Here is a 13,959-nt window from a genome sequence, read left to right on the forward strand (position 1 = left end):
AGGTTTTGGTTTTTTGTCTTCATCAACAGACCCAGACTCCTGGTTAAACCAGTTGCGTAGTATTTTATTTCAACCCAAGTTCGAAAAAATGGCAATTGTTAAGTACTCGTCCTCCTACCAGGATCAAGAATAGAATCAGGAAAATAAAGCAGAGTTAACTTTGAGCTAAAACAGACAGTAGCCAGCCTGCTGATGTACGCCGCCACGAATTTGGTGACGTCGTCTTCCTTCCTCGCGCGTCGTCTGCAGCTTCCTTCTTCTCCTGTTCCTGTTCCTTCCTTGCTCTGCTTTGCTTTTCTTGGTCCACGGCCACCTCCGACCCAGGGGCGACGGCAGCAAACCTCTTCCCCGGCCTTCCTCCTCGCATCTCTCTCCTCAACACCCCCCTACCCCACGCCACCAACCCCGACCGAACCTCCCTCTCTGCTCACCACCTCGCTCCGTCCGGTCCGCAGCCCAACTCCTGCTGACTTCAACATCCATCCATCCATCCATCCCCGCGCCATTCGCGCCATGATTATTCCTCCCTCCCTCCCTACTACTTGTTGCTGATTCCCCTCCCCCTTCCACCAGGGCAGCGGCATCACCCAGCTCAGCTCCTGTCGACTCCCTCCCTCCCTCCCTCGGCCCCTCATCCGCCAACAATCTACGCAACGAACAACAATAATGGCGTCGATCCGCCGGCCGCACTCGCCGGCGAAGCAGCACCTGCTGCGGCACCACCACCCGTTCGCCACCTCCTCCCCGCCCTCCTCGCCGCTCCGCCACTCCTCCTCCTCCTCCTCCTCCTCCTCCTCCTCCTCTTCCCCCCGGACCCACCACCACGGCGGCTACCCGCACCCGTTCCTCTTCTTCACCCGCCGCCCGCTGCCGCGGTTCGCGGCCTTCTTCCTGCTCGGCTCCTTCCTCGGCCTGCTCCACTTCCTCTCCCACCTCCCCCACCAGACGCCGCACCTCCGCCCGTCCTCCCCCAACAACCCCACCGTCCTCCTCCCCCACCACCAGCTCCCCATCGTCCGCCTCCACGACGACGACGAATCCTCCGACGCCGACAGGAACAAGCTGCTGGTTGTCGTCACGCCCACGCGCGCGCGCGCCGCGCAGGCATACTACCTCAGCCGGATGGGCCACACGCTGCGCCTCGTCGACCCGCCCCTGCTCTGGCTCGTCGTCGAGGCCGGCAAGCCCACGCCCGAGGCCGCCGCCGCGCTAAGGGGGACCACCGTCATGCACCGCTACGTCGGCTGCTGCGACAAGCTCAACGCCTCCGACTCCGACGACGGCGCGCTCCGCTTCCGACCGCACCAGATGAATGCCGCGCTCGAGCTCATCGAGAACCACCGCCTCGACGGCATTGTCTATTTCGCCGACGAGGAGGGCGTCTACTCCCTCGACCTCTTCAAACGCCTGCGCCAAGTCAGGTACTGCTAGTGCTTCCTTGCTTGCTCATTTTCTCTCTATCTGCCCCGCCGCCATTAATCAATTCTCGCCTCTTCCCTCCGCATTCAATCAGTTACCGCATCACCTGTCAAATTAAAGGTCCCATCTTTGATGATGAATGATTTCGTACTAGCCGGTACAATCAGCCTGTGCTGAATTGGCTTATAAGACATGGCTGGCTGATTCGGGGCGGGAGAAAAATACTGTTTAAACCGTGGATTATAAATCAGATACGAGCGAATAAGCCGAAACGAACAGACTGAATATTTACGAGTACCTTGAATTGAATTAATGATTTGCGGTTGCCCTTATCCAACAAGATTTCATTCAGCCTCTGGAATTCTATCCGATTGCAAAGGGGAGGCAGCAAAGGGTGTTTGCTTGCTGTCTAATTCTAGTGAAAGGGCCACCTTTTCCTGTTATGCTGTCTGAATCGACTGAAAAATTGGTACCTTTTCTTTTTCTATCTATCTAAGGAATTGCGAATACTGCTGCTTATATACTGAACATAGGACTCAAAAGTTCTTACCATTTTTCTTGTCTCAGACAGATTCAGCAGCTTCACTGTTTTGCTTTGTAGGAGTTCATCACTGGTAATTCATTCTAGTATTACCTTTCAGCTCAAGAATGTTGGTTTTATACTCCCAAAAAAAAAAAACTAGTAACATGCCAACATTAGACCCTGCAGCAGTGAAATATGATATTCTATGTTTGTTGAGAAAATTGGATGCTTCATATATATATGAATCCTGCTGTTGACTTAATGCAAACTCCTCTCATGATTAGGAGGTTCGGCACATGGCCTGTGCCAGTGATCTCTGAAAACAGAAAGGATGGTGTGGTGCTGGAAGGCCCTGTGTGTAAACAGAACCAAGTTGTGGGGTGGCACACAAGTGAGCATGTCAGCAAGCTCCGTAGATTTCATGCTGCTATGTCAGGTTTCGCGTTCAACAGCACCATGCTCTGGGACCCCAAACTCCGGTCCCATTTGGCATGGAATTCAATCCGGCATCCGGACACAGTGAAAGAAGGTTTTCAAGTAAGTTTGCTGTTTCTGTTTTCTGATATTCTGACTGCTGAGTTAGTATATTCCTATGTTCCTACTGCTCTTGGATACTAGGTACTCTTATCCGTTTTGCAAAGTACTTACATAACATAGACGACTGATCTACTCTCTGACTGTTATGCAATGCTGGATATGTTTAATTTCACCATTATAAAATGGCTGCAGTGGAATAAAATAAGACTTTCAAATTGCTGATTAGCCATCAAACACATGGCGACCTCCTGAATGGGCAGCTTTTCTGCATACTTTGTTTGGACTTTGTTTACAATGCCTTTCTGCATATGTACCGCATCTGAGATATATGGTTGTTACTTTGCAGGTAACCACGTTCATAGAGCAACTAGTGGAGGATGAAAGCCAGATGGAAGGCATACCCGCTGACTGCTCTCAAATAATGAACTGGCATGTGCCATTTGGATCTGAGAATCTTGCCTATCCCAAAGGATGGCGAGTTGCGACGAATCTGGATGTGATCATTCCTCTTAAATAGTATCACCAGCTATGTTCATCAAAGCACTGACTCCTTTGACAGGTTTGTTTTGTTTGTACCTTTCTGAAATCTGCTTTGGTTCTCTACATATGGCTGGGTTCTTAGTTGGTACCCATTTCTTACATTCTTCAACTTGACGCTAGCATATATATATTCAGTCCCCTTTCACTTGTCTTTAGTATTTCAGTGACATCTGCTCCACAAAATCACAGCGTGTGGCACCTCAACACACACTGTATTAAATTAATTGGCTTATGATTGCGACACATTTCAACTTTGATGATCTGCCCTTGAACACATATGGTTGATTACAGCCAACTTTTACTCTGTGTATCCTCTTTGTTAAGTTGAAAACATTTGTGTCATATCATCTATGCCTTTCATTTGTGTAACTGAAAGTGTGAAATAGATTAGCTCAACTTCTTTTCCAAAACATAAATAATTCAGATATTGATATCCATTTCAAAAGCATCCAATAATCTCTAGCAGATCTGCTAACGTGATTGATTGGGAGTGTGGTCCAAATTTCTTTTTGTCTGCATTCATCGTCTTTATCCTTTCCACCTGTGAATAAGTTCACATCAGGCCTAATATTTTTCTTATCTCAGCTAGATCTAATTGCTGGTGCTGTTTTTCAGGCATATACTGTAGAAATTAAGCTATGAAGCTTTGGCTGCGATAGTGCAGAGGAATCCCGGGTTGACTACATTGGAGAAGCATCTCTTGAGAAGAGGAGGCTTCAGGTTCTGCGCAACCTCATGCAGAATTTCTGTTGTTATAGTCGAACTTTTTGGGAAATATTTTGTAGGATGAAAATTAGTGCAGCATCAACAATCAAGCCAGCCATCTTGCTGCAAAGCCGTGCATTGTATATGTTCATGTTGTCTGTATTCTTTCTTTTTCTTTTTGAGTTCACAAGCCAAAAGGCGATATATACAAAGTTTTAAATCTTCTGCTTAGTTACAGATTATTTCAGGAGTTTCAGTAAAAGCATGAGTGGCCTTATCTTCAATTGCTGCATTTCTTGCTCTTATGTGATGATCCTGTACAAGTGCTAAATTTCTTGTTGCCGTATGATGATCTGTAGAACTTATTTATCGTAGGATATATTGAGCTGTTGTATTTCAGAGGAACACTAATGCATTTTCTATTCATTTCTTATTTCTTAGCCCAAAAACCAAAAGGTGTATTTGCAGAATTTTAAATCTCCTGTGCATTACTTCATCAGTTTCAATACAAGCATGGGCCTTTCTTTTCATGGCAAAGTGCTGACATTTTCTGGTAGAATCATACTAACTGTATAGAAATGTTAGCCGTGGAAAATCGTATGATGTGCTCTCTCAGAGTATAAATAAAAAGCAACATAAATCCATTCTGAGTGCAGCTCTCGGTACAACCATACTGAAGGCAGGTTTCAGGGCTGCAAAAATATTATTAGTTGTTATGTGCAACTATCTAAGGAGTAACACAAATGAACGATCAAAATTTGGAAAGGGTAAGAATTAGTAGCACTGAAGAGCAATTATCATGGCAAACTGCATGTATATCCTGGAGAAGAACATGGTATGCAGTGCCCCCCCCCCCCCCCCCCCCCTCTGAGGGTGATTTTCCTTTATACTACTGTAGCAAAAACGTGATTTTACCGTTAATCTACGACATTTGTTATAAATCTCTATTGATTAGCCCCCCCAACCGAGGTGCTCATCTTGGCTCCGCTAATGATGGTATGTATGTGTAACAACCGAGAACAGTGATATTATTGACTCAATAATATCACTGTTCTCGGTTGTTACACATACATACCATCATTAGCGGAGCCAAGATGAGCACCTCGGGGGGGGGGGGGGGCTAATCAATAGAGATTTATAACAAATGTCGACCTGATCATGGAGATCTAACTGACTACACACTTGTATCATCATGCAAATTAAGACATTGCTCATCTAATCACACGCTATAATCTCAATTACGGGCTTGCCTCCAATCAGCGGATCATCAAGCCTACTTGCATCCCTCTTCAGTGACTTCGTTAGCGTGGGTTGTGTTGATATGTAGCACTGGTAATGAATGTTGCCCTATCTCTGGACCATACTGTAGTTTTTTTTAGAGAAGTCGATATCTGAATGCTTTCTTCAACCTCTTGTCTCGACGCACGCCAGAACAGCAGAGTGTTTTTTTTAGCAGAGCCAAAACAGCAGAGGTGCAAGAGACGTTCGGACAGGTCCAATCGCCTGGGCGCAAAAGTGAACGTGGTTTGACGCCTGCAGTGCATGGAAAATTGGGAATGGGCATGCACCGTGCAGCCGGCCCCGCGGGAGCCGAGAACCATCCCCTGTCGGCTGTCGGCTGTCGGCTGTCGGCTGTCGGCTCATCGGCTCTACTGTCTCCCTGGCACGGGCACGGCAACGGACCTGGGTCACCGACACTAGGTAAAAAATGATTTTTAGCAACGGTTTGATTTTTTTTTAGAGATAGTTGGTGATGGAGCTGCTTCTACAGTGGCGTGCTCGGGTTACCAGACACTAGCCGCCCTAACAAATAGAACAGTAGGGGGCGGCTGGTGTTACGAGCCGCCTCTACAAATGGGTCTGATTTGTAGAGGCAGCCCAATCACCAGCCGTCTCTGGAAATTCTATTTGTAGGGACGGCTGGTGATTGAGCCGCCCCTACAAATAGTCCGTATTTATAGCTCCGATTTATAGGGGCGGCTCAATCACCAGCCGTCCCTACAAATGCCCTCCATATAAAATAAATACAGCACATTCTTCCTTCTCAAGTCACTCACTCCAACCCGTGAAAGAAAGGTAGGGAGACTTTGGGCACCTTCCAAAAATTGCTCTACTAAGGAGGAAAGGTTTTTGTCTCAAATCCTTTGATGGAGAGGTTATAGAAGATAAGAAAATGCTATTCCATACTTTTTTTGAAGTTTTAATTGTTGGTTAGTGAGTAATTAGAGTTTTGTTTTTCTCTCTCTTCTATGGTGCTTGAGCTACTTATGAAGCAAATTAGGCCCAAGTTTTAAATAGACTAGGGTAAATTAGGGAGGGGAACAAGATCATACCCTTATTTGGTCCATGTTTCTTGATTTTAGTGAACAATTAGTTAGTTTTATGAATGTTTCATGTGCATGTGTATCTAGATCTAGGGTTTGGTTTTTTTATTAATTTTGTTTTTATAAATTTATGTTTGATGAAATTGGACTAGGGTTTGTATTAAAGATATTGGGTAAAGTATAATTGTTGCTAATTGTTGTCTTTGAAATTTTTTATTGTAATCAATAAATATGTATTTTAATTATTTATGGATAAATGGGCCATTAATTAATTTTCCTTTACTATGGTGTGTTTGTATGCTTCATGTAATTATATTAGATTTATATTCATATATATCTGAAGTATATACAATTATTCTCAAGTAATTATTAATTTATTTCATTTTTATATATATCTGAATAAGTAGTCTTTTAATGTTTGTTTTGTTGTTGTTGTAAATGATGGAGTACATGAATTCTTGAATGTATGGTTCGTTAAGGTTCAAGGCAGGTTTCCGTGAATAGGTGGATAAATTTATTAAAGCCGCAAAGAAGCATGCAACGATATTGAAAGAGAATAAGGATACAATTATTTGCCCATGTAAAGATTGCAAGAACCGTATGACATGGACAGATGTGACTATCATCAGATCACATTTGATTATACGAGGATTTATTGAGGACTACACAGTGTGGATTCATCATGGTGAAATGGTTATTGTTAACGACGAAGATGAGGAGGAATACGACGATGAAACCATAGAATCCCTGTCCCAATATTCAGCAGAGCTTGATGCACGAATGGATTTCGAGTTTGGCAATGAACAAGGTGGTGATGCTGGTGGTTGGGATGGTAACAACAAAGGTGGTGCCAATAATGATGGTGGAGCACATGTCGGGGATGAAGATGATTTGGAGGACATGATTCGAGCCTTTGAACTAGAGATTTTACTAAATAGCCCAAAAGGTCTAGAAATTTTGGAAAGGGTGACAAAAGCATCGAAGGAGACTGTGTATGGTGTTGAAAAGGGTTGTTCGACACATTGGACATTGCTACGTTTTGTGCTTGAGCTGCTCATCCTGAAGGCTAAGTACGACTGGTCAGACTGTAGTTTCAATGATCTATTGCATCTCCTGTCATAGGTGCTACCACAACCAAACTCAGTTCCCACCAACACATACCAAGCGAAAAAGGTCATAAGCCCATTGACAATGGGGGTTGAAAAAATCCATGCATGCCCCAACCACTGTATACTTTTTCGTGGCGAAACGTTCTAGATAAATGTCCCTGGTGTGGGGCCAACCGATACAAGAACAATGACCTTTACGGTGGGGACGAAGCCTCCATGAGAAAAAGAGGAATAAGAAGGGTACAAAAAAGGTGGTACAAGAATCTCAGCCCCCAGAGGACACTCCATTAGGCAACGATGCAAAGCAGAGAAGAATTCCTGCCTTGGTAATATAGAACCTGCCAGTGACCGACCGCTTGAGACGTATCTTCCTAAACCCTAAAGAAGCCGCACTCATGACATGGTCGGATGATGAGCGCAAGGTGGATGATGATAAGATTGCACACCCGACTGATTGTAGTCAGTGGCAAAGGTTTGATGAGAAGCACAAAGAATTCAGCGATGACCCAAGGAATGTACGGTTTGGCTTAAGCACCGATGGAATGAATCCCTTCAATGAGAGGATGAACGACCACAGTATATGGTCAGTGATCTTGACCATGTACAACATCCCAACATGGTTGAGTCAGAAGAGAAAGTACCTTCTCCTCACTATTCTTATTTCTGGCCCTAAACAACCAGGCATTGATATAGACGTGTTCCTCGAGCCTTTGATGCAAGAAATGGAGAGGCTATGGAGGCATGGGGGGCAGATGTACAATGTGTTCTAAAAGGAGGACTTCATATGTAGAGCAATAATATTTGTTACTACCAATGATTACCCCACGCTGTTTGCTTTGTCTGAACAGATCAAAGGGAAGACGGGATGCTTGGTTTGCTTGGATGGCACTACATGGGTGTACTTGGATGCATCCAAGAAGATAGTTTACCTAAGGAACCAACACTTCTTAAAGATAAGTCACAAGTACCGCAGCAAATTATTCTTTAGATTTTATGACAACGCCCCGGAGATTGAACCCCCACCCGGAGAGACGTCATAACGGAGAACACGTGTACAGAATGGTGAAAAACATACACGTCATCTATGGAAAGAAGAATCCAGATGGGACGAACAGAGATAGAACCACACCTCCTGTCGAAGGAGTACCTTTCAAGAAACAATCGATCTTCTTTCAGTATCTGCCTTATTGGCCAGACTTGGAGGTCCCCTATGCCATTGATGCTATGCACGTGCAGAAGAATGTCTTTGAGAGTCTTATTGCTACCTTGATAGACACAGAAAAGTCAAAGGATGGTCTAAAAGCACGGAAAGACATGGTGCAGCTAAACATGATGCCACAGCTTCACCCAGTACCTGAGGCTAATGGAAAATACACTCTGCCCGTGGCTTGCTTCAACCTAACACCAGACGAGAAGAGAGCTATATGCACTTTCCTAAGGGGAATCAAAGTCCCGACTGGGTTTTCAGCAAATGTGAAGAAGCTAGTGTCGATGAAGGACTTGTCAATAACACACTGCAAGGCTCACGATTGTCATGTGATGCTGATAGTGTTTCTACCTATTGCAATCAGGGCTATAAAGTCAGAGTTCTTGAAAATGGCCATCACCCGCATGTGCTACTTCTTTTCAAAGATCTCACAGAAGACGATTGGCAAGCGAGAGCTGAGTGACCTACATGAATTTGTGGTGGAGACACAAAATCAACTGGAGATGTATTTACCTCCTACTTTTTTTGATATAATGCCACATCTCATGATTCACATGGTTCATCAGATACAGGCACTGGGCCCTTGCTACTTGCATGAAATGTGGTCCTACAAGCGGTTCATGTCGGTTCTAAGTCGATACATGCATAATCGAGCATACCCAGAGGGCTCCATGATAGAGGGTTACAGTATTGAAGAAGTCATCGAGTACTGTCAAGAGTACCTAAAAGTACAGAAAGGGATTGGTAAACCCGATTCTCGTCACAAGGATAGGCTGGCTGGGAAGGGCACCAGTGGTAGAAAAGTGTTCATCGACCATGATTACAAAGAGGTGAGTCGGACGCATTACAGTGTCTTGTAGAGTACACAACTGATGCAACCGTACATTGATGAATACTTAGCTATCATTATGGTGGAGAGAAATAGCCGTTCGGATGATTGGGTCATGAAACAACATAAGCAACGACTAACTACATGGTTGAAGGACCAAAACATACCGCCTGGAGAAACCATAGACTCTATTACCATCAGTAGGTTAGCGGAGGGGCCATCGAGACAAGTGATATCTTGAAATGCTTATGACATCAATAGGTATACGTACTATACCCACGCAAAGGATAGTAAATATGTGAACCAAAATAGCGGCGTTCGAATAGAGGCTATCGATGGATTGGGGTGAAAGATCTAATACTTTGGCATCATTGAAGAGATATGAGAACTTGACTATGGAAGGGATATAACGGTGGCCCTGTTTCGATGCCGCTAGATTAAACAACACCAACTAAACGAGATCGGATTGAGAGTCCTAGACCTCGAGAAACTAGGCTACCAAGATGACCCTTGGGTGCTCGCTTCACGTGTCGCACAAGTTTCCTATTTGTCTGACCCACAAAGTAACATCCCCTCGAAGAAGAAGACAAAGCACGTGGTTGCCTCCGGAAAACAGCACATTATTGGAGTTGATAGCGTGGACGATGTTGAAGCTTACAATAACTACGATGAGATGCCGCTATTCATAGACTTTCCTAAAAAGATCAGTGTTGTGGAAAAGAACCTCCCCAAAGACATAATGCCATGGGAACGAAAAGGTGTCAAGGGGAAAGTCGTTACAGCAGGCTAGCTAGTTGTTGAACGTGTAGTGTTTGTGTAAGTGTGTGTTTGTATGTGTTTAAGACTACATATTGTTTCAAGTTGAAATTGTTTGAATTTCAAAATTTGAATCGTTCAAACAAAGTCACATGACAAGATGACCAAAATAAAAGTTGTACATGTTGATGAGTTATACAACTTTTATGTTTACAACATTTTCATTTTATTTCATTTAATGTTATAAAATTGTAGTCGAAGTTCTAAAATTCAATTTTTTAATTTTTGTTTTTTTATTTTCTATATTGTTTTGACTACAATTGTTTATATATATATTTCTTCATATATAGAATAATACAAAATATTATATTTGTGCATATACACAAATTTTTTTATATTACTTTGTGTTTTTATGATATAAAAAATATAGAATTTATAATAAAAAAACAGAAAATATTTGTAGGGGCGGTTGGATCAGGAACCGCCCCTAAAAATGCATTTTTTGGAGTGGCTAGATCAGGAACCGCTCCTACAATGTAGGGGCGGCTAGATCAGGAACCGCCCCTACAAATACTGCCGAGTATAAATAGGAAGAAGCGCACGGGAGTCATTGTCTGGGCGCTGTCTTCTTCCTCCGACGCCGTCAGGCTGCCTGCACCTAGGGTTTCCGCCGCCGGTCCCACGCCCGCCCACACCAGCCCTCGGCGCTCGGCGTTCTGCACCCGGCCACCGACGCCCGCCCCCACGCGCCAACCCTCGGCGTCCCGCGCCCGGCCCCCGACGCCCGCCCACAGCAGCCCCTGGCGCTCGGTGTCCCCGGCCCCCGCGCGCCGACCCCCGGCGTCCTGCCCCCGCACGCCCCCGGCGTCCCACCCCCGGCGTCCCACGCCCGGCGCCCGCCCCCACGCGTCGACCCTCGGCGTTCCACCCCTGCACCCCCGGCGTCCCGTCCCCGCACGCTAGTGCACATCGTCCATCTGGACCAGTAAGTGTTAGCTCTCTGGTTGCTCATTTTAACTTGTTTAACTTGTTTTTTAATATGTTTTTCTTAAAATTATAGTAACATGATACTCTGGTCAAAATCTTTACATCTTCTGTGCTAGTGTTAAAACTTCTGTGATAGCCAAATTTCAAGAACTTGCATTACACAGGATAACGTTAGGATAGTTTGCCGCACAATATTCCTAACTTCTAGCAAAAATGGCATCTAGTGTCTTCTCTGCTTAACTGCTTTGTTCACATTTCAGTTAATAAGTCTAGAGGTATGTGGTGGTAAATCAATTACTTAAGGACATTTGTTAGGGAGAACAGGTAGCAGGGTTAGGGGCAGACTGAGTTTTGTTACTCATGGGATTGTGGAAGCCCAAGTATTTGTGCATGCATTTTTTTCGTTGTTTGATAGCTTGACTTGTATGACTATTTAATCCAATTTTGAATTAGCTATGTATCATCTGGTCAAAGTTGCAAATGCCGCCCAGTTTCAATCAGAGGCAGAATTTTATTCAGAACAATAAATCAGCAACAAATAGGAATCATTTTACAACAGAAATGCCACATAACATGTTTAAGTTGTTTTTTTAATATGCCACATAACATGCTTAGTCATTTTGATACTAATACAATCATTTATGCTCAAGTATGTAGTAGCTTATCGAGTTGTTATACTCTGGTCTCTTTTGTGAATTTTACAGCTTGGTATTGGGTTAACAATCTACCAGCTTACTATTGTATGGTAGAAGTAGAAGATCTCTCTCTTTTTCTCCATAGGTCACGCTAGATGCCTCCTTGTGATGGTATTTAGCAAATTTTCCAACCATTTTGCTTGCCTATTGGCCTCTAGCATGGCTTCTATTGCCTATTGGCCTCCAGCTGCTCTATTTGTTTTGTCAAGCTCGTGCTGCTCTATTTGTTTTGGCAAGCAGCAGCTACTTTTTTTGGCCTCCTCTCCTCTCCTCTTCTCTCCTCTCCTCTCCTTTTTGTCTATGATGAAATTGTCATCTCCATATATTATCTAAAATGAGCTGATGATCAAATTCTTGTGAGGAACTAGGCATCATCTACCTTACCTTCATGCACTTCTTTGTTACGATGATCATGATCAAATGATTATTGACATATTTCTAAGGCCTCTTACTCATACTCCTCCTACTTCTTCTACTACTACTAGTACTACTACTTCTACTACTACTACTACTTCTACTACTACTGCTGCTCCTACTACTACTTCTACTACTGTCCTACTACTATTAATTTCTGCCTTTTGCTTATAGCAGTAAGTGATTTCCTATGTTTTCACATTGGCCGGTTTCTATTGTTAACTATATTTGTGATATTTTCTTGTACTACTCCTCTTCCTACCACTACTCCTACTACTCCTCCTACTACTACTACTACTCTGTTTTTTGCTTATATAATGCTAGTGTGTAGTGGCTGTTGCTGCTACTACTACTCCTCCTACCACTACTCCTACTAGTACTCCTCCTGCTCCTACTACTACTCCTTCTCTGTTTTTTTGCTTATATACTGCTGGTGTGTAGTGGTGGCTGCTGCTGCTGCTGCTGCTACTACTACTACTCCTACCACTACTCCTACTACTCCACTACTACTACTACTACTACTACTACTACTACTACTACTACTACTACTACTACTACTACTACTACTACTACTACTACTACTCCTACCACTACTCCTACTACTCCTCCTCCTCCTACTACTCCTCCTCTTACTACTCCTACTACTCCTCCTATTACTCCTCCCTGTACTTGCTACTACTATTGCTGCTCTTCTTTCAGTGATGCTCCTACTACTACTCCTAAGTGGCTGCTGCTCTTACTCTACTACTACACTTACTCTACTCTACTACTTTCTACTTACTACTACTACTTGATACTCCTAAGTGGCTGCTACTCTTACTCTACTACTACCACTCCTCTATTTTTTTGCTTATATACTGCTGGTGTGTAGTGGCTGCTGCTGCTACTACTACTACTACTCCTACCACTACTCCTACTACTCCTCCTCCTCCTCCTACTCCTCTTACTACTCCTACTACTCCTCCTGTTACTACTCCTACTACTCCTCTTACTACTTGCTACTCCTAAGTGGTTGTTGCTCTTACTCTACTACTTCCACTCTACTGCTACACTTACTCTACTCTACTACTTTATACTTACTACTACTACTTGCTACTTCTAGCTACTAACTATTGGCTGCTATTGCATTTTTTGCCAAATCTCCAAGGACTCGCCCAGGACTTGTTGTCCTATCTTTTGCCAGCAGCTGCTGCTCTATGTTTGCTAAGCAGCTGTTGTTTTTTTTTGCCAAATCTCCCCTCTCCTCTCTTTTTTGTTTTGCCGATGATGAAATTGTCCAAGTCCATACATTATATGGAATATGAGCTGATGATCAAGAACTTGTGAGGAACTTGGCATCATTAGCAAGGACTGTCTTGAGCTGATGTACAAGAAACATGGCTGAGACCGAGAGACTAGTCTTGAGCTCCAAGTGAAGGCTCTAGTTGCAAAGGCGCTGGAGGAGCAAGGACTATCTATGGAGCCATGAATATTAGAGATGCCGCTGGGAGAACTGGCATTAGTTGGTAGCCCTCCGAAAGTTCCTAGCAGCCAAGGTTCCACTGCAACCACAACCCCAGTCGATCACATATGGGAACCAACTAGTTGCATCTTGGTGTTTCTTAGCGGTCGGCAGAACACTGTGATGGAGGTGGCAACGGGTGTGGCACATCCTCCCGGTGGCTTACACCAGAATAATAAGATACCTCCAGACTACACTAGGGTCGAGGTGCATATAGTGAAGCCCGAGTTCATGCAGTGGAGGATAGACTACGCAACTCCCGAGGGGCTGGTGTTACTCAGAGACGTTATGGGGCAGTTCATCCTCTGGCACAAATGGGACATTATATTGACTACTTCTTTGCCGCCTCCCCCTCTCCCAAATTTGGAGCGAGTTGTTGAGGTCGAGGAGATATTTTCACCGTCTCGTGACCC

At 44.2% G+C, this 13,959-nt stretch overlaps 1 protein-coding gene across 1 annotated transcript; it reads left to right on the forward strand.

The window, feature by feature from the left end:
- Positions 1-276: 276 nt before the first annotated feature.
- Positions 277-3,955, forward strand: LOC136492926 (probable glucuronosyltransferase Os04g0103100). The gene is made up of 4 exons (XM_066488956.1): positions 277-1,421; positions 2,227-2,479; positions 2,826-3,038; positions 3,635-3,955. Exons 1-3 carry the CDS (start codon positions 667-669, stop codon positions 2,994-2,996), a joined length of 1,179 nt encoding a protein of 392 aa, XP_066345053.1. The 5' UTR covers positions 277-666; the 3' UTR covers positions 2,997-3,038; positions 3,635-3,955.
- Positions 3,956-13,959: the final 10,004 nt, after the last annotated feature.

Source organism: Miscanthus floridulus, chromosome 11 (assembly GCF_019320115.1).
Source record: "Miscanthus floridulus cultivar M001 chromosome 11, ASM1932011v1, whole genome shotgun sequence".
Lineage (NCBI taxonomy): Eukaryota > Viridiplantae > Streptophyta > Magnoliopsida > Poales > Poaceae > Miscanthus > Miscanthus floridulus.